Source organism: Pseudoliparis swirei, unplaced genomic scaffold (genome assembly GCF_029220125.1).
Source record: "Pseudoliparis swirei isolate HS2019 ecotype Mariana Trench unplaced genomic scaffold, NWPU_hadal_v1 hadal_25, whole genome shotgun sequence".
In the NCBI taxonomy this organism is placed as follows: domain Eukaryota; kingdom Metazoa; phylum Chordata; class Actinopteri; order Perciformes; family Liparidae; genus Pseudoliparis; species Pseudoliparis swirei.
Window position 1 is genome coordinate 1,764,860 of NW_026613261.1, and position 18,429 is coordinate 1,783,288.

Here is an 18,429-nt window from a genome sequence, read left to right on the forward strand (position 1 = left end):
AGGTATAAGTATAGGTATAAGTATAGGTATAAGTATAGGTGTAAGTTTAGGTATAAGTATAGGTATAAGTATAGGTGTAAGTTTAGGTATAGGTATAAGTATAGGTATAAGTATAGTTGTAAGTTTAGGTATAAGTATAGGTATAAGTATAGGTATAAGTATAGGTGTAAGTTTAGGTCTAAGTATAGGTATAAGTATAGGTGTAAGTTTAGGTATAGGTATAAGTATAGTTGTAAGTTTAGGTATAAGTATAGGTATAAGTATAGGTATAAGTATAGGTGTAAGTTTAGGTCTAAGTATAGGTATAGGTATAAGTATAGGTATAAGTATAGGTATAAGTATAAGTATAAGTATAGGTGTAAGTTTAGTTATAGGTATAAGTATAGGTATAAGTATAGTTGTAAGTTTAGGTATAAGTATAGGTATAAGTATAGGTATAAGTATAGGTATAAGTATAGGTATAAGCAGGCACGTGCACAGACATTTTGGGGGGCAGGTGCTCAAACCTAAAAAAAGGGCACCCATTGCCAAAAAAAAAATTCTGACAGAGTTGAAGCATAAGCAGCAATACACTGATGATGCAATACATCCTCGACCTGCGTTTCCTCTGGGCAGGATTAGACAGCGAGCTTACATTTTCTTTATGAATAAAGATGAATTATTATATAGCAACAACAGTACAAGCGTTCTGATTGGATAATGGTCGTCATGCCAGCCACGTATTGGCCTCCTTGCTGGTCTGATATGGATCCATAGGCTATTGCCCTCTGACCTCATTTTCAAAATGAGCGATATTGATCGACATCAACAGCCAAGAGGAAATTCAGAAGCAGCGAAAATGTGTTATTGAAAGTGATGAAGAGGAGAAACTAGAGTTTGGATCACTTGTGTTGTTACTTTACTGTAAATTAAAACTATTTTAGCTGAACCGTGTTGTCCGTTTTCTACAAGATTGATCGTTCTAAGACTGGAACAGACCAAACAAAGAGATAACACATAAAACAATGAGGCACAAGGATAGCATGACACCGAGAGCTAGCATTGTTAGAATAGTTTAGCTCCTATTTTCTGGCTGTGAATTCTCGTGACATTTATAAACATACTTTCAAAATTGTCTAAACAGCATTTATACAACACAAAAAAGATTCTCTCTCTCTCACTCAAACATGACGTCAGTAAACAGCTGGACAAAGCTTTGAAATCATGGATTTCTGAGTTTTTGTTTTTAATTTTTTTTAGGAAACGTCGACCAGTTGTGACGTCATGTTTTCAGCAGCGCTAATGTTGTGGTTGATTTATCACCAAACAACGTCAGGGGACAAACACCGTCATGACCTGTGTGTCTGGTGCTGCTGGTCAGAGGAGAAGGAGGTGCAGCCGTTTGGTGGCGTGAGGAGCACTGCGCGAGCACTAAGAGGAGGAGGAGGAGGGAGGGGCGCAGCGGGGGAGGGGGGGGGGCTCGTGAGCGCCGCGGAGCATGTCGGGGTGAAATTCTCACAAGAACTCAAATAAATGCACGGTCGGATATCAAATCACATTTGGGGGAGTTTATGACAGAGAGAGTAACTTTTATTCTTAAATACGGATGAATAAAAAAAATGTGTCTCCAGCAAAAAGGGCACTTTACTCATCCAGGGCAAAAGGGCTGGTGCTTGAGCACGAGGGCTCGACCCGTGCACGTGCCTGGGTGTAAGTATAGGTATAAGTATAGGTGTAAGTATAGGTGTAAGTATAGGTGTAAGTATAGGTATAAGTATAGGTGTAAGTATAGGTGTAAGTATAGGTGTAAGTATAGGTATAAGTATAGGTGTAAGTATAGGTATAAGTATAGGTATAAGTATAGGTGTAAGTATAGGTGTAAGTATAGGTGTAAGTATAGGTATAAGTATAGGTGTAAGTATAGGTATAAGTATAGGTATAAGTATAGGTATAGGTGTAAGTATAGGTGTAAGTATAGGTATAAGTATAGGTATAGGTGTAAGTATAGGTATAAGTATAGGTATAAGTATAGGTATAAGTATAGGTGTAAGTATAGGTATAAGTATAGGTATAAGTATAGGTGTAAGTATAGGTATAAGTATAGGTGTAAGTATAGGTGTAAGTATAGGTATAAGTATAGGTATAAGTATAGGTATAAGGTATAAGTAGGTATAAGTATAGGTATAAGTATAGGTATAAGTATAGGTATAAGTATAGGTGTAAGTATAGGTATAAGTATAGGTATAAGTATAGGTATAGGTGTAAGTATAGGTGTAAGTATAGGTATAAGTATAGGTGTAAGTATAGGTGTAAGTATAGGTATAAGTATAGGTGTAAGTATAGGTATAAGTATAGGTATAAGTATAGGTATAAGTATAGGTATAAGTATAGGTATAGGTATAAGTATAGGTATAAGTATAAGTATAGGTATAAGAATAAGTATAGGTGTAAGTATAGGTATAGGTATAAGTATAGGTGTAAGTATAGGTATAAGTATAGGTATAAGAATAAGTATAGGTATAAGTATAGGTATAGGTATAAGTATAGGTATAAGAATAAGTATAGGTGTAAGTATAGGTATAGGTATAAGTATAGGTATAAGTATAGGTATAAGAATAGGTAGAAGTATAAGTATAGGTATAGGTATAAGTGTAGGTATAGGTAGAAGTATAGGTATAAGTATAGGTATAAGTAAAGGTATAAGTATAGGTATAAGTAAAGGTATAAGTATTTTTAAAGTGTCTCGTGCGTCTGACTTCAGACTTTTTGTGTCTCTGAAAGGTTCCAGAACATTTAAAGCGAGGATGAAGATGAAGTAAAGACTCTAATTCAGGATCACTGCATATCTGCTAAATCTCTCTAGACAATAACCAGAAGTTAGTTTGACTGATTTATTATTCTATGAAATAAACAAACTTATTTATTCATAAAACGTCTCTTTACGATATCCTGATTTACTTAACCACCCCCTCTAACTCCCTTCTTGAATTAATGAACCTGTTAAAAACTTTTGGTAGATATGCAGGATATAAATTAAACCTACAAAAAACACAAATCTTGACCTTTAATTGTACACCCCCTAAACACGTTAAAGATAAATTCCACCTTAACTGGGACCAGAAGTCCTTGAAATACCTAGGAATACACCGACCAAGAGATATCTCAACATTGGCAGAGATAAACTACACTCCTCTCACAACAAACATTAAAGAAGATACATATCGATGGAACTCTATTTCTTTCCTCGGATTAACCCATAGAATTGACTGTAAAAATTAACATTCTCCCACGATATTCAAGCACTCCCTGTAGCAATCCCCCCGAAACAATTCTCTGAATTGGATAAAATCATTTCAAGATTTATCTGGCAAGGGAAAAAACCAAGGATTAAATTTAAAACTTTACAACTTCCAAAAGAAGGAGGAATGGCTCTACCCAACTTTAAAAATTACTTCTATGCTGTTCAGATTAAACCCTTAATTAACATGTGTACCCCATCTTATTGCGCCAGGTGGAAAGATATTGAACTCTCTATTATGAATGACCCCCCAATTCAAGCAGTATTAGCACACAAAAACCTGGGAAAACCTATAGACAATTTACAAAACCCATGGATCAAATTCAATTAAAAAATCTGGAACATGATAAAAAGAGAATATAAACTAGATCATAAATTACAAATACTTCAATGGTGTGCCTATGACCCGGGGTTCAAACCAAATGAAATGGATCATAGATTTAAATCTTGGATCCCAAAAGGTAGAACGACATACTATTCTTTGACAGATAAAGGACAACTAAAGGACTTTGAACACCTAAGGGAAAAATATCGTCTTGAAAAATCGGACTTTTATAGATATCTCCAGATACGTAACCATTTCGAACATAACATTAGAAATACAATAGACCTTGATGAACCAATACTAAGAATATTTCTCGGTGCCTACCAAAGCGAATCAAACAGAGGTATTATCTCTAAATCCTACAAGGGCCTTATGACAAAAAAAATCCCACACTGCAGTTTATGTAAAGGAAAAATTGGAAGGAGATGGCAACCTCTCAATATCAAACGAAGACTGGTTAGATGTGTGTAAATTCCAATGGAAATGTACCAACTCTCATACAGGACTGTCTCAGAAAATTAGAATATTGTGATAAAGTTCTTTATTTTCTGTAATGCAATTAAAAAAACAAAAATGTCATGCATTCTGGATTCATTACAAATCAACTGAAATATTGCAAGCCTTTTATTCTTTTAATATTGCTGATTATGGCTTACAGCTTAAGAAAACTCTAAAATCCTATCTCTTAAAATTTTAATATTTCCTCAGACCAAGTAAAAAAAAATTTTTATAACAGCAAAACAAAATCAAACATTTGAAAATGTGTTTCCAGGTGTTTCGAGTTAATTAGACGATTCAAGTGATTTGTTTAATACCCTACTAGTATACTTTTTCATGATATTATAATATTTAGAAATAGGATATTTGAGTTTTCTTAAGCTGTAAGCCATAATCAGCAATATTAAAAGAATAAAAGGCTTGCAATATTTCAGTTGATTTGTAATGAATCCAGAATGCATGACATTTTTGTTTTTTTAATTGCATTACAGAAAATAAAGAACTTTATCACAATATTCTAATTTTCTGAGACAGTCCTGTATATGGCGGGAATTTGCATGGAAGTGTGTTATTCGTTTCTTTATTCCAGCGAAGCAGAAGGCACGCTTCGCGGGAGGAGAGCCACATGTTGGAGACGGTGTGGGGCTCAGGAAGAAAATCACTGGCACATATTTTGGGAGTGCCCTGTCATAACGCCTTTCTGGGCAGACTTTCATCAAATATTGGAGATCATACTTAACACTGACTTGCCCCTGGAATTTGCAACTTTATTCTTAGGAAAATTTGATTTTCAAACAGGGCGACGAGATAAATACATGTTTGGCATTTTAATAACCGCTTGTAAAAAAGCGCTCACCAGACGCTGGCTGCTCCCTGAGCCCCACGACTCAGGAGTGGAGAGACATCGGTAATGACATCTATGCTATGGAAGGGATCACCTTCTCCCTCCGCCTTCACACAAGTATGTTGATTCAACTCTGGGACAAGTGGGTGAGATATGCTAATCCAATACGGATCCTGTGGAGATAATGAATGACCCTGCAACGCTGCTCTAGTGTAGGAAACCTCTCCGACCTCTATGCCCCTCCCCCCTCGTCTCCCCCCTAGTCTCCCCCTTGTCTGATGCATTTCTCTGTTTGTATGTACACTCTCCCAAAAATGTTCAATGTTATTTAATTTGAAAGACTGGATGGTATATATTTAATATTACACCTGTGCTGATGTATACTTTATAAATTAAGATACTGTCCAAAAACGAAAAATAAAAAATTCTAAAAAATAAATAAAACGTCTCTTTAGTTTGTAATTTCTGGTTTTGGGCTCAAAATAAACTAAAAGCAGCTTCATCACATGAAGAGGTCGTGGATCTCTGCTAGTGACCTCATTCATTCAGGACGTGTGTCGGACTAAATACAGTGTGTGTGTGTGTTAACGTGTGTGTGTGTGTTAACGTGTGTGTGTGTTTTAACGTGTGTGTGTGTTAACGTGTGTGTGTGTGTGTTAACGTGTGTGTGTGTTAACGTGTGTGTGCGTGTGTGTGTGTGTTTTAACGTGTGTGTGTGTTAACGTGTGTGTGTGTGTTTAACGTGTGTGTGTGTGTCTGGTGTTTAACGTGTGTGTGTGTGTTTTAACGTGTGTGTGTGTGTGTGTTTTAACGTGTGTGTGTGTGTGTGTGTGTGTGTGTGTGTGTTAACGTGTGTGTGTGTTTTAACGTGTGTGTGTGTGTTTAACGTGTGTGTGTGTGTGTGTGTGTGTGTGTGTGTTAACGTGTGTGTGTGTGTGTTAACGTGTGTGTGTGTTAACGTGTGTGTGTGTGTGTGTGTGTGTTTTAACGTGTGTGTGTGTTAACGTGTGTGTGTGTGTTAACGTGTGTGTGTGTGTTTTAACGTGTGTGTGTGTGTGTGTTTTAACGTGTGTGTGTGTGTTTTAACGTGTGTGTGTGTGTGTTTTAACGTGTGTGTGTGTGTGTTTTAACGTGTGTGTGTGTGTGTGTTAACGTGTGTGTGTGTGTGTGTTTTAACGTGTGTGTGTGTGTGTGTTTTAACGTGTGTGTGTGTGTGTTTTAACGTGTGTGTGTGTCTCACCCAGTGCGTCGTGCAGGTACTTCTGGCCCACCAGCTTCAGGTACTCCTCGATGGCCTTGGTGGCCAGCGTGTTCTCCCTGAAGATCAGAACCTCGTGGTCAGAGCAACGTTCCACCTCCGACATCACGAGGTCCGTCAGGAAGTCCTGAAGCAGGAAGACCCCAATGAGGACCAAGACCCCAATGAGCACCGTGACCCCAATGAGGACCGTGACCCCAATGAGCACCGTGACCCCAATGAGGACCAAGACCCCAATGAGGACCGTGACCCCAATGAGGACTGTGACCCCAATGAGGTGACCTTCCCACGAGGAGGACTGTGACCCCAATGAGGACCGTGACCCCAATGAGGACCGTGACCCCAATGAGGACTGTGACCCCAATGAGGTGACCTTCCCACGAGGAGGACTGTGACCCCAATGAGGACCGTGACCCCAATGAGGACTGTGACCCCAATGAGGTGACCTTCCCACGAGGAGGACTGTGACCCCAATGAGGACCGTGACCCCAATGAGGTGACCTTCCCACGAGGAGGACTGTGACCCCAATGAGGACCGTGACCCCAATGAGGACTGTGACCCCAATGAGGACCGTGACCCCAATGAGGACCGTGACCCCAATGAGGACTGTGACCCCAATGAGGTGACCTTCCCACGAGGAGGACTGTGACCCCAATGAGGACCGTGACCCCAATGAGGTTACCTTCCCACGAGGAGGACCGTGACCCCAATGAGGACCGTGACCCCAATGAGGACTGTGACCCCAATGAGGTGACCTTCCCACGAGGAGGACTGTGACCCCAATGAGGACTGTGACCCCAATGAGGACCGTCACCCCAATGAGGACCGTGACCCCAATGAGGACTGTGACCCCAATGAGGTGACCTTCCCACGAGGAGGACTGTGACCCCAATGAGGACCGTGACCCCAATGAGGTTACCTTCCCACGAGGAGGACCGTGACCCCAATGAGGACCGTGACCCCAATGAGGTGACCTTCCCACGAGGAGGACTGTGACCCCAATGAGGACCGTGACCCCAATGAGGTTACCTTCCCACGAGGAGGACCGTGACCCCAATGAGGACCGTGACCCCAATGAGGACTGTGACCCCAATGAGGTGACCTTCCCACGAGGAGGACTGTGACCCCAATGAGGACTGTGACCCCAATGAGGTTACCTTCCCACGAGGAGGACCGTGACCCCAATGAGGACCGTGACCCCAATGAGGACCGTGACCCCAATGAGGACTGTGACCCCAATGAGGTGACCTTCCCACGAGGAGGACCGTGACCCCAATGAGGACCGTGACCCCAATGAGGACTGTGACCCCAATGAGGTGACCTTCCCACGAGGAGGTCTCTTTCCCTTTGCACAGAACCAGGCGAGCAGTTCGTTCCCAGTCTTGATGAATCTTTATGTTTCCTTCGTATGAGGAGATGTCTTGTCTTATCTGTTGTGCCTGTGCACTTTTATATGTTTCACCGTGGGAGAGTGGGAAACGTTCTATCGATTCCTTTGTATGTCTTAACATGTGAAGAAATTGACAATAAAGCTACTACTACTACTCCTACTTTATGCTAAGCTAACAGATTAGCGCCTGACCTTTGCCCTCCCGGTGCTCTGCAGGATGTGCACCAGCGCGCAGGCCATCTCCTCCTTGTTCCTGACGCTGATGACGGGCTCCAGCACCGAGCACATCAGGGCGTAGTTGTTGGTGACGAACTCTGCGAACTCCTTGTACTGCTCCATGGGCAGGATGGAGATGGTCTGGAAGCGGGACTTGATGCGGATCGAGGGCCCGCCCCCCTTGGCCTTGCTGGCGGTGGGCGTGCTGACCGGGTACCACTTCTCCACGAACTGGCGGCCCGTGACGCCGGCCACCGGGATGTTGACCAGGCCCACGTAGCTGTTCTTGTCCTTCTTGTTCTTGCGGGCTGGGTCCCGGTACAGGTGCACGGTGAGGTTGCTCGTGGCCGGCAGGCCGCCGAAGTCAAAGTGCTCGCCCCAGAACAGCCCGTCCTGCCGCGCCTTGCTGCCGGTGCGGGCGTACAGCACGTCGTCCAGGCACAGCTCACAGAAGTACTTCTTCTTGGGCGGCAGGTCTTTGGCCTCGATGATCCACAGGCGCAGCAGGTGCTCCGCCCGCCGGCAGTTGTCCTGGAAACACCAACCACTCCGCTTATATGTGTTATGATATTAAGACTGACTTATCTGTGTCTCATTGGCTGTAAATTGTTTGATGAAGAAAGTATTACAAGTCTAACTTTTAATATTTAATCTAATATTATGATTATTTTTGTACATTGTGCATTTTCTTATTTGTCTATCTTATTTTTTAATTTTAATATTTATTGCTAACCTGTATGAATAAATGCTGCTGTAGGGATTCATATAATATCTATAATATATCTAGAATATATATATATTAATATAGATAATATATATATACATTTATATATATAATATCTATATTAATAATATCTATATAATATATATATATAATATCTATAATATATATATATTAATATTAGTGCTGTGAAAAATAACGCGTTAACTCAGTTAATTCAATTACAGGTTTAACTATTTTTTTTTTTTTTTACGCATTTATCGCATGCACAGAATGAGCTTCCAATCCGTCTGTTGTTGGTCGTCAGGACGAAAAAAAAGTCACTTGCAAAATGAGCTTCCAATACACCACTTCAATCTGAACTCTGTCCGCTCTCATGCAGACGGTCTGTTCATCGGTAATGATCCTTCCGCAGGTTCACCTCCGGAAACCTTGTTACGACTTTTACTTCCTGTAGATCAGGGTCTCAACACGTCGATCGCGACCTGCCAGTCGATCGCGGCGTAGTGTCGGTAGATCGCATGACATTAAAGAGATTGGCCCGCCCCCTGGCATGTTCTCTAGAGCACGTCTTTGTTCTTTTATTAAACTAAACGTCTGTTGTTGATCGTATCTCCACAGCAGCATGTCATCTCTGTCTCTACGCGTCGCGTTAACACTTATCGATCTCCGTTAACACAGAGCTCCGTGCGCTCGCATCGGGAACGAGCAAAACAAAAGTCACTTGTCAATCTGTCCCCGTGTCCGTGTCCGGTGAGGCTTCAGCTTTGCAGCGGTGTCCCCGCCGTCCCTTTCATCACGGCCCAGTTCATGAAGAAAACCCACACAGTCAGTTTGCCTCAGCAGCTGCTAGAGGAAGACTAGAGGCCTTTAGATTGTATCATGGTGGAGTTAATGGTTGACAAACAAGAGAAACATGCTCTGTTTAACCCTCCTGTTACCTTTACATTTACTAACATATTTTACCCTCGGGGTCAATTTGACCCCAGCAATTAAAACCTCCAGAAAATTATTAGAATTAATATTGCTTCCCAAGTTTAAGTGTGAGGTACTTTATGTTTGTTTGTTGACTACCTAAATAGCCCTTTAAATAAATAAAAAAGTTGATATTTCTTATATGTTTGACACAGTGAAAAACAGCCTGGGGTCAAATTGACCCCAAAGAACACCGACATTAAACATTGAATGGGGTCAAATTGACCCGAAAGGTAACAGGAGGGTTAAACATTCTGTTTAGGATGAAGATGTATTAATGTTCCATATGGAAGAAAACTGCTAAATAACTGCTGAGTTGCAGCACCATTGTATAGAAGAATGTATAAATGTATATATCCGTCTTTTGTCATAAATCTCTATGTTCTCACAAAATATACCGAGAATATCGGTAATATGTGATTAATCATGATTAATCCACAAAAACCTGTGATTAACCCGATTAAAATTTTTAATCGTTTCACAGCCCTAATTAATATAGATAATATCTATATACATTTATATATATATCTATATAATATATATATTAATATATATATAATATCTAGAATATATCTAGAATAATATAGATAATGATATCTAGATAAATATATATGTAATATATATATATTAATAATAATATCCATATAATATCTATATACTATCTATATAATCTCTATATAAATATTAGGGCTGTCAATCGATTAAAAAAAATTAACTAATTAATTGCACATTTTGAAATTCATTAATCGCGATTAATTGCGATTAATCGCGATTAATCGCAATTAAAAGTTAAAAGTTCATTCTTTTTAAAGACCAAACTTCACACAGAGCTGTGTTTTCAAAGAGGCTTCTACCTATAAAGTGCCAGAGAGGTATTTAATATTGTGGATGATAAATTGTTTCTTCAGTGAAACATCAGATGAGTAAACAAAAGAAATATATAGAGACCCCATTGGTCCTGTCATCTTTAACACTGAACAGCAGAACCAGTGGCCTTGGTGACTGACTGACATTCACATATGTCACGTTAACCCTCTGGAGGCTGGGCTCATTTTATACATTTTACAAAAAAATGTAAATTCACCTTTTAAAGGCGTTTGCATATGACACACCCCCACGTGTTCTACATCAAACATTCCAGAACAATCTCATCTCTATTCAATGAGGCTCATTGTCCTCGCGCCGTGTTCTCTGCTCTCTGACTGACAGGCTGCTAATGAGACTCATCTGTGGTGGGAGGTCCTTTGTGATTTACTGAGTGTTCATTGGTTGTTTTTTCCCAAAATGTTGACAGACAAACGGATTGACCAATCACGGTGAAGGTTTCGTGTGACGAGTTCTTTCCGCGCGTCCCCGACACGTCGCCCCTCCGTTCCTCTGTGTATCAGAGGGGGAGACGGGAGGAAGGAGGAGCAGGAGGAAACCCGACTGATTCATCCACGAGTTAAACTGATTTATGATCCTTATTTTCGCGGAGAAATAATTGTTTTAAAAACGGAAACAGTGTCAAACCGTACTGCCGCGGTTTGACACTCGGTTTGAGTGTAAAAACTTCAACGAACACCGGAAGTAAACAAAGTTGCGTTAATTGCGGTAAAATATTTTAGTGCGTTAACGCGGCCAAATTAATCGCATAGATTAACGCATTAACGCTGACAGCCCTAATAAATATCTATATATATAATCATTTAATAACATAAATAATATCGATAAATATACACTACCGTTCAAAAGTTTGGGATCACTTAGAAATGACTTTATTTTTCAAAGAAAAGCACTGTTTTTTCAATAAAGATAACATTAATCAGAAATACCCTCTCTACATTGTTAATGTGGTAAATGACTATTCTAGGTGGAAACGTCTGGTTTCGAATGAAATATCTCCAGAGGTGTATAGAGGCCCATTTCCATCAACTATCACTCCAGTGTTCTAATGGTACATTGTGTTATCGCCTTAGAAGACTAATGTCTGATTAGAAAACCCGTGCAATTATGTTAGCACAGCTGAAAACAGTTATGCTGGTGATATAAGCTATACAACTGGCCTTCCTTTGAGCTTGAAGTTTGGAGAACAAAATTAATACTTCAAATATTAATCATTATTTCTAACCTTGTCAATGTCTTGACTATATTTTATATTCATTTGATAAATAAAAGTGTGATTTTTCATGGAAGACACGAAATTGTCTGGGTGATCCCAAACTTTTGAACGGTAGTGTATATATATATATTATATATATAAATATATTATATATACAATATAGATAATAATATAGATAATATCTATATAATATATATAAATATAAATATATATCATATTAATCTCTATATAATCTCCCATCACCTTGTTGGGCTGCACTGTTCTCCTCAGGTTCTCCATCCATTTGTCTCTCTCTGAGGAAGAAGAGCAGCTGAAACACTTACTGCCTCCAGAGTACGTCACCTGAGAGGAGAGGAGGGGGAGAGGAGGAGGGGGTGAGGAGAGGAGGAAGAGAGGACGGAAGGGGGTGAGGAGGAGGAGGGGGGAGGAGAGAGGAGGAGAGGAGGAGGGGGAGAAGGAGGAGGTGAGGAGGAGAGAGGATGTTTTGGTTTTAAGGAGTCCTTTAATTTCCCTGTTGCGCAAACAGGAAAACACTCCAAACATCATTTAAAAATAAATAAATAAACAAATAACTAATAACTAATAAATAAATAAACAAATAAATAATAAATAAAGGTTCAACAAACAAACAAAAAGGTCAAAAGAAAACAAGCAAATAAACAAACACATCAAACAGGTACCAGCAGCACCCACCGAGCATCACACCTCCAGTAGTCCACCTGTCCCAATAGTCCGCCTGTCCCAGTAGTCCGCCTGTCCCCGTAGTCCACCTGTCCCCGTAGTCCACCTGTCCCCATAGTCCACCTGTCCCCATAGTCCGCCTGTCCCCATAGTCCGCCTGTCCCAGTAGTCCACCTGTCCCCGTAGTCCACCTGTCCCCATAGTCCGCCTGTCCCAGTAGTCCGCCTGTCCCCGTAGTCCGCCTGTCCCAGTAGTCCACCTGTCCCCGTAGTCCACCTGTCCCAGTAGTCCACCTGTCCCCGTAGTCCACCTGTCCCAGTAGTCCACCTGTCCCCGAAGTCCACCTGTCCCCGAAGTCCACCTGTCCCAGTAGTCCGCCTGTCCCCGTAGTCCACCTGTCCCAGTAGTCCACCTGTCCCCGAAGTCCACCTGTCCCAGTAGTCCACCTGTCCCAGTAGTCCACCTGTACCCGAAGTCCACCTGTCCCAGTAGTCCACCTGTCCCCGTAGTCCACCTGTCTCAGTAGTCCACCTGTCCCCGTAGTCCGCCTGTCCCCGTAGTCCACCTGTCCCAGTAGTCCGCCTGTCCCCGTAGTCCACCTGTCCCCGAAGTCCACCTGTCCCAGTAGTCCACCTGTCCCCGTAGTCCGCCTGTCCCCGTAGTCCGCCTGTCCCCGTAGTCCACCTGTCCCAGTAGTCCGCCTGTCCCCGTAGTCCACCTGTCCCCGTAGTCCGCCTGTCCCCGTAGTCCACCTGTCCCAGTAGTCCACCTGTCCCCGTAGTCCGCCTGTCCCAGTAGTCCACCTGTCCCTGTAGTCCGCCTGTCCCCGTAGTCCGCCTGTCCCAGTAGTCCACCTGTCCCAGTAGTCCACCTGTCCCTGTAGTCCACCTGTCCCAGTAGTCCACCTGTCCCAGTAGTCCACCTGTCCCCGTAGTCCACCTGTCCCAGTAGTCCACCTGTCCCCGTAGTCCGCCTGTCCCCGTAGTCCGCCTGTCCCCGTAGTCCACCTGTCCCAGTAGTCCGCCTGTCCCCGTAGTCCACCTGTCCCAGTAGTCCGCCTGTCCCCGAAGTCCGCCTGTCCCCGTAGTCCGCCTGTCCCCGTAGTCCGCCTGTCCCCGTAGTCCGCCTGTCCCCGTAGTCCGCCTGTCCCCGTAGTCCGCCTGTCCCCGTAGTCCGCCTGTCCCAGTAGTCCACCTGTCCCCGTAGTCCACCTGTCCCAGTAGTCCGCCTGTCCCCGTAGTCCACCTGTCCCCGTAGTCCACCTGTCCCCATAGTCCACCTGTCCCAGTAGTCCACCTGTCCCAGTAGTCCACCTGTCCCCGTAGTCCACCTGTCCCAGTAGTCCACCTGTCCCAGTAGTCCACCTGTCCCCGTAGTCCACCTGTCCCAGTAGTCCGCCTGTCCCCGAAGTCCACCTGTCCCCGTAGTCCGCCTGTCCCCGTAGTCCGCCTGTCCCCGTAGTCCGCCTGTCCCAGTAGTCCGCCTGTCCCCGTAGTCCGCCTGTCCCCGTAGTCCGCCTGTCCCCGTAGTCCACCTGTCCCAGTAGTCCGCCTGTCCCCGTAGTCCGCCTGTCCCCGTAGTCCGCCTGTCCCCGTAGTCCACCTGTCCCCGTAGTCCGCCTGTCCCCGTAGTCCACCTGTCCCAGTAGTCCGCCTGTCCCCGTAGTCCACCTGTCCCAGTAGTCCACCTGTCCCCGAAGTCCACCTGTCCCAGTAGTCCACCTGTCCCAGTAGTCCACCTGTCCCCGTAGTCCGCCTGTCCCCGTAGTCCGCCTGTCCCCGTAGTCCGCCTGTCCCCGTAGTCCGCCTGTCCCAGTAGTCCACCTGTCCCCGTAGTCCACCTGTCCCCGTAGTCCGCCTGTCCCAGTAGTCCGCCTGTCCCCGAAGTCCACCTGTCCTAGTAGTCCACCTGTCCCAGTAGTCCACCTGTCCCCGTAGTCCGCCTGTCCCTGTAGTCCGCCTGTCCCCGTAGTCCACCTGTCCCAGTAGTCCGCCTGTCCCGTAGTCCGCCTGTCCCGTAGTCCGCCTGTCCCGTAGTCCGCCTGTCCCAGTAGTCCGCCTGTCCCGTAGTCCGCCTGTCCCCGTAGTCCACCTGTCCCCGTAGTCCACCTGTACCCATAGTCCACCTGTCCCAGTAGTCCACCTGTCCCGTAGTCCGCCTGTCCCGTAGTCCGCCTGTCCCAGTAGTCCGCCTGTCCCAGTAGTCCGCCTGTCCCGTAGTCCGCCTGTCCCGTAGTCCGCCTGTCCCGTAGTCCGCCTGTCCCGTAGTCCGCCTGTCCCGTAGTCCACCTGTCCCGTAGTCCACCTGTCCCAGTAGTCCACCTGTCCCGTAGTCCACCTGTCCCCATAGTCCACCTGTCCCAGTAGTCCACCTGTCCCGTAGTCCGCCTGTCCCGTAGTCCGCCTGTCCCGTAGTCCGCCTGTCCCCGTAGTCCGCCTGTCCCGTAGTCCGCCTGTCCCGTAGTCCGCCTGTCCCGTGGTCCACCTGTCCCGTAGTCCGCCTGTCCCGTAGTCCGCCTGTCCCAGTAGTCCACCTGTCCCCGTAGTCCACCTGTCCCCGTAGTCCGCCTGTCCCAGTAGTCCACCTGTCCCCGTAGTCCACCTGTCCCCGTAGTCCACCTGTCCCAGTAGTCCGCCTGTCCCCGTAGTCCACCTGTCCCCGTAGTCCACCTGTCCCAGTAGTCCACCTGTCCCCGAAGTCCACCTGTCCCCGAAGTCCACCTGTCCCAGTAGTCCACCTGTCCCCGTAGTCCGCCTGTCCCAGTAGTCCGCCTGTCCCCGTAGTCCGCCTGTCCCAGTAGTCCGCCTGTCCCCGTAGTCCACATGTCCCAGTAGTCCGCCTGTCCCCGTAGTCCGCCTGTCCCCGTAGTCCGCCTGTCCCAGTAGTCCGCCTGTCCCCGTAGTCCGCCTGTCCCCGTAGTCCGCCTGTCCCCGTAGTCCGCCTGTCCCCGTAGTCCACCTGTCCCCGTAGTCCGCCTGTCCCCGTAGTCCACCTGTCCCAGTAGTCCGCCTGTCGCCATAGTCCACCTGTCCCAGTAGTCCACCTGTCCCCGAAGTCCACCTGTCCCAGTAGTCCACCTGTCCCAGTAGTCCGCCTGTCCCCGTAGTCCGCCTGTCCCCGTAGTCCGCCTGTCCCCGTAGTCCGCCTGTCCCAGTAGTCCGCCTGTCCCCGTAGTCCACCTGTCCCCGTAGTCCGCCTGTCCCCGTAGTCCACCTGTCCCAGTAGTCCACCTGTCCCCGTAGTCCGCCTGTCCCCGTAGTCCGCCTGTCCCCGTAGTCCGCCTGTCCCCGTAGTCCACCTGTCCCAGTAGTCCACCTGTCCCCGAAGTCCACCTGTCCCCGAAGTCCACCTGTCCCAGTAGTCCACCTGTCCCCGTAGTCCACCTGTCCCAGTAGTCCGCCTGTCCCCGAAGTCCACCTGTCCCCGTAGTCCGCCTGTCCCCGTAGTCCGCCTGTCCCCGTAGTCCACCTGTCCCAGTAGTCCGCCTGTCCCGTAGTCCGCCTGTCCCCGTAGTCCGCCTGTCCCCGTAGTCCACCTGTCCCAGTAGTCCGCCTGTCCCCGTAGTCCGCCTGTCCCAGTAGTCCGCCTGTCCCCGTAGTCCGCCTGTCCCCGTAGTCCGCCTGTCCCGTGGTCCACCTGTCCCGTAGTCCGCCTGTCCCGTAGTCCACCTGTCCCAGTAGTCCGCCTGTCCCGTAGTCCACCTGTCCCGTAGTCCGCTGTCCCGTAGTCCACCTGTCCCCGTAGTCCGCCTGTCCCCGTAGTCCGCCTGTCCCCGTAGTCCGCCTGTCCCCGTAGTCCGCCTGTCCCCGTAGTCCACCTGTCCCAGTAGTCCACCTGTCCCCGAAGTCCACCTGTCCCCGAAGTCCACCTGTCCCAGTAGTCCACCTGTCCCCGTAGTCCACCTGTCCCAGTAGTCCGCCTGTCCCCGAAGTCCACCTGTCCCCGTAGTCCGCCTGTCCCCGTAGTCCGCCTGTCCCCGTAGTCCACCTGTCCCAGTAGTCCGCCTGTCCCCGTAGTCCGCCTGTCCCCGTAGTCCACCTGTCCCAGTAGTCCGCCTGTCCCCGTAGTCCGCCTGTCCCAGTAGTCCGCCTGTCCCCGTAGTCCGCCTGTCCCCGTAGTCCGCCTGTCCCCGTAGTCCACCTGTCCCCGTAGTCCGCCTGTCCCAGTAGTCCGCCTGTCCCCGTAGTCCACCTGTCCCAGTAGTCCACCTGTCCCCGTAGTCCGCCTGTCCCCGTAGTCCGCCTGTCCCCGTAGTCCGCCTGTCCCAGTAGTCCACCTGTCCCCGTAGTCCGCCTGTCCCCGAAGTCCACCTGTCCCAGTAGTCCGCCTGTCCCCGTAGTCCACCTGTCCCTTGAGAGAGGAGAGGAGGAAACAAGAACAAGAACGAGGAGGAGACAAAGAAAACAAGGAAGGAGAATAAGGAGGATAAGGAAGAGGAGCAGGAGGAGGAGGAGGAGCTCCTCACCTCGAAGCAGAAGTCCTGTCCCAGGATGCTGCTGTGCAGCGGCTTGATCAGCACCTCCTCCTCCAGGCTCAGGTCCAGAGCCTCCAGCGCGCTGCCCGGGCTCAGCAGGGACTCGTGGGAGGAGGCCTCCTTCAGCTGGGGGAGGCCCCGGGACCTAGGGGGAGGAGGAGGAGAACATGAGGAGGTGAAGGAGAACGTGAGGAGAAGGGGACATCATCTCATGACATCACCACATGACATCTCATGACATCACCTCATGACATCACCACATGACATCATCTCATGACATCACCACATGACATCACCTCATGACATCACCACATGACATCACCTCATGACATCACCACATGACATCACCACATGACATCATCTCATGACATCACCACATGACATCATCTCATGACATCACCACATGACATCACCTCATGACATCACCACATGACATCACCACATGACATCATCTCATGACATCACATGACATCATCTCATGACATCACCACATGACATCACCTCATGACATCACCACATGACATCACCACATGACATCATCTCATGACATCACCTCATGACATCACCTCATGACATCACCACATGACATCATCTCATGACATCACCTCATGACATCACCACATGACATCACCTCATGACATCACCACATGACATCACCACATGACATCACCTCATGACATCACCACATGACATCACCACATGACATCACCACATGACATCATCTCATGACATCACCTCATGACATCACCACATGACATCATCTCATGACATCACCACATGACATCACCTCATGACATCACCACATGACATCACCACATGACATCATCTCATGACATCACCACATGACATCACCTCATGACATCACCACATGACATCATCTCATGACATCACCACATGACATCACCTCATGACATCACCTCATGACATCACCACATGACATCACCACATGACATCACCACATGACATCATCTCATGACATCACCTCATGACATCACCTCATGACATCACCACATGACATCATCTCATGACATCACCTCATGACATCACCACATGACATCATCTCATGACATCACCACATGACATCATCTCATGACATCACCTCATGACATCACCACATGACATCACCTCATGACATCACCACATGACATCACCTCATGACATCACCACATGACATCACCTCATGACATCACCACATGACATCACCACATGACATCACCACATGACATCATCTCATGACATCACCTCATGACATCACCACATGACATCACCACATGACATCATCTCATGACATCACCTCATGACATCACCACATGACATCATCTCATGACATCACCTCATGACATCATCACATGACATCATCTCATGACATCATCTCATGAGGAGGAACAGACCTGAAGATGATGTTCCGGTGCAGTTTGGTCTGACTCTTCGTCCTCTTGATGGAGCCTTTGAGACGCTTACTGAAGAAACCCTGAGGACACAGAGGAGGAGGAGGACACAGAGGAGGAGGAGGACACAGAGGAGGAGGACACAGAGGAGGACACAGAGGAGGAGGATTCGGAGGAGGATTCAGAGGAGGAGGAGGAGGACACAGAGGAGGACACAGAGGAGGAGGATTCAGAGGAGGACACAGAGGAGGAGGAGGATGACACAGAGGAGGACACAGAT

General features: G+C 46.8%; 1 protein-coding gene across 2 annotated transcripts in view; it reads right to left on the minus strand.

The window, feature by feature from the left end:
• rasal2 (RAS protein activator like 2) overlaps positions 1-18,429 on the minus strand; it is a 38,763-nt gene that overhangs the window by 12,395 nt on the left and 7,939 nt on the right. For both annotated transcript variants that reach the window (XM_056410511.1, XM_056410510.1), the window contains exons 5-9: positions 18,153-18,232; positions 16,753-16,906; positions 11,850-11,948; positions 7,786-8,340; positions 6,185-6,329 (exon numbers count right to left, since the gene is read on the minus strand). In XM_056410511.1, the coding sequence (XP_056266486.1) occupies positions 6,185-6,329; positions 7,786-8,340; positions 11,850-11,948; positions 16,753-16,906; positions 18,153-18,232 (1,033 nt within the window). The remainder of the gene's footprint in view (positions 1-6,184; positions 6,330-7,785; positions 8,341-11,849; positions 11,949-16,752; positions 16,907-18,152; positions 18,233-18,429) is intronic.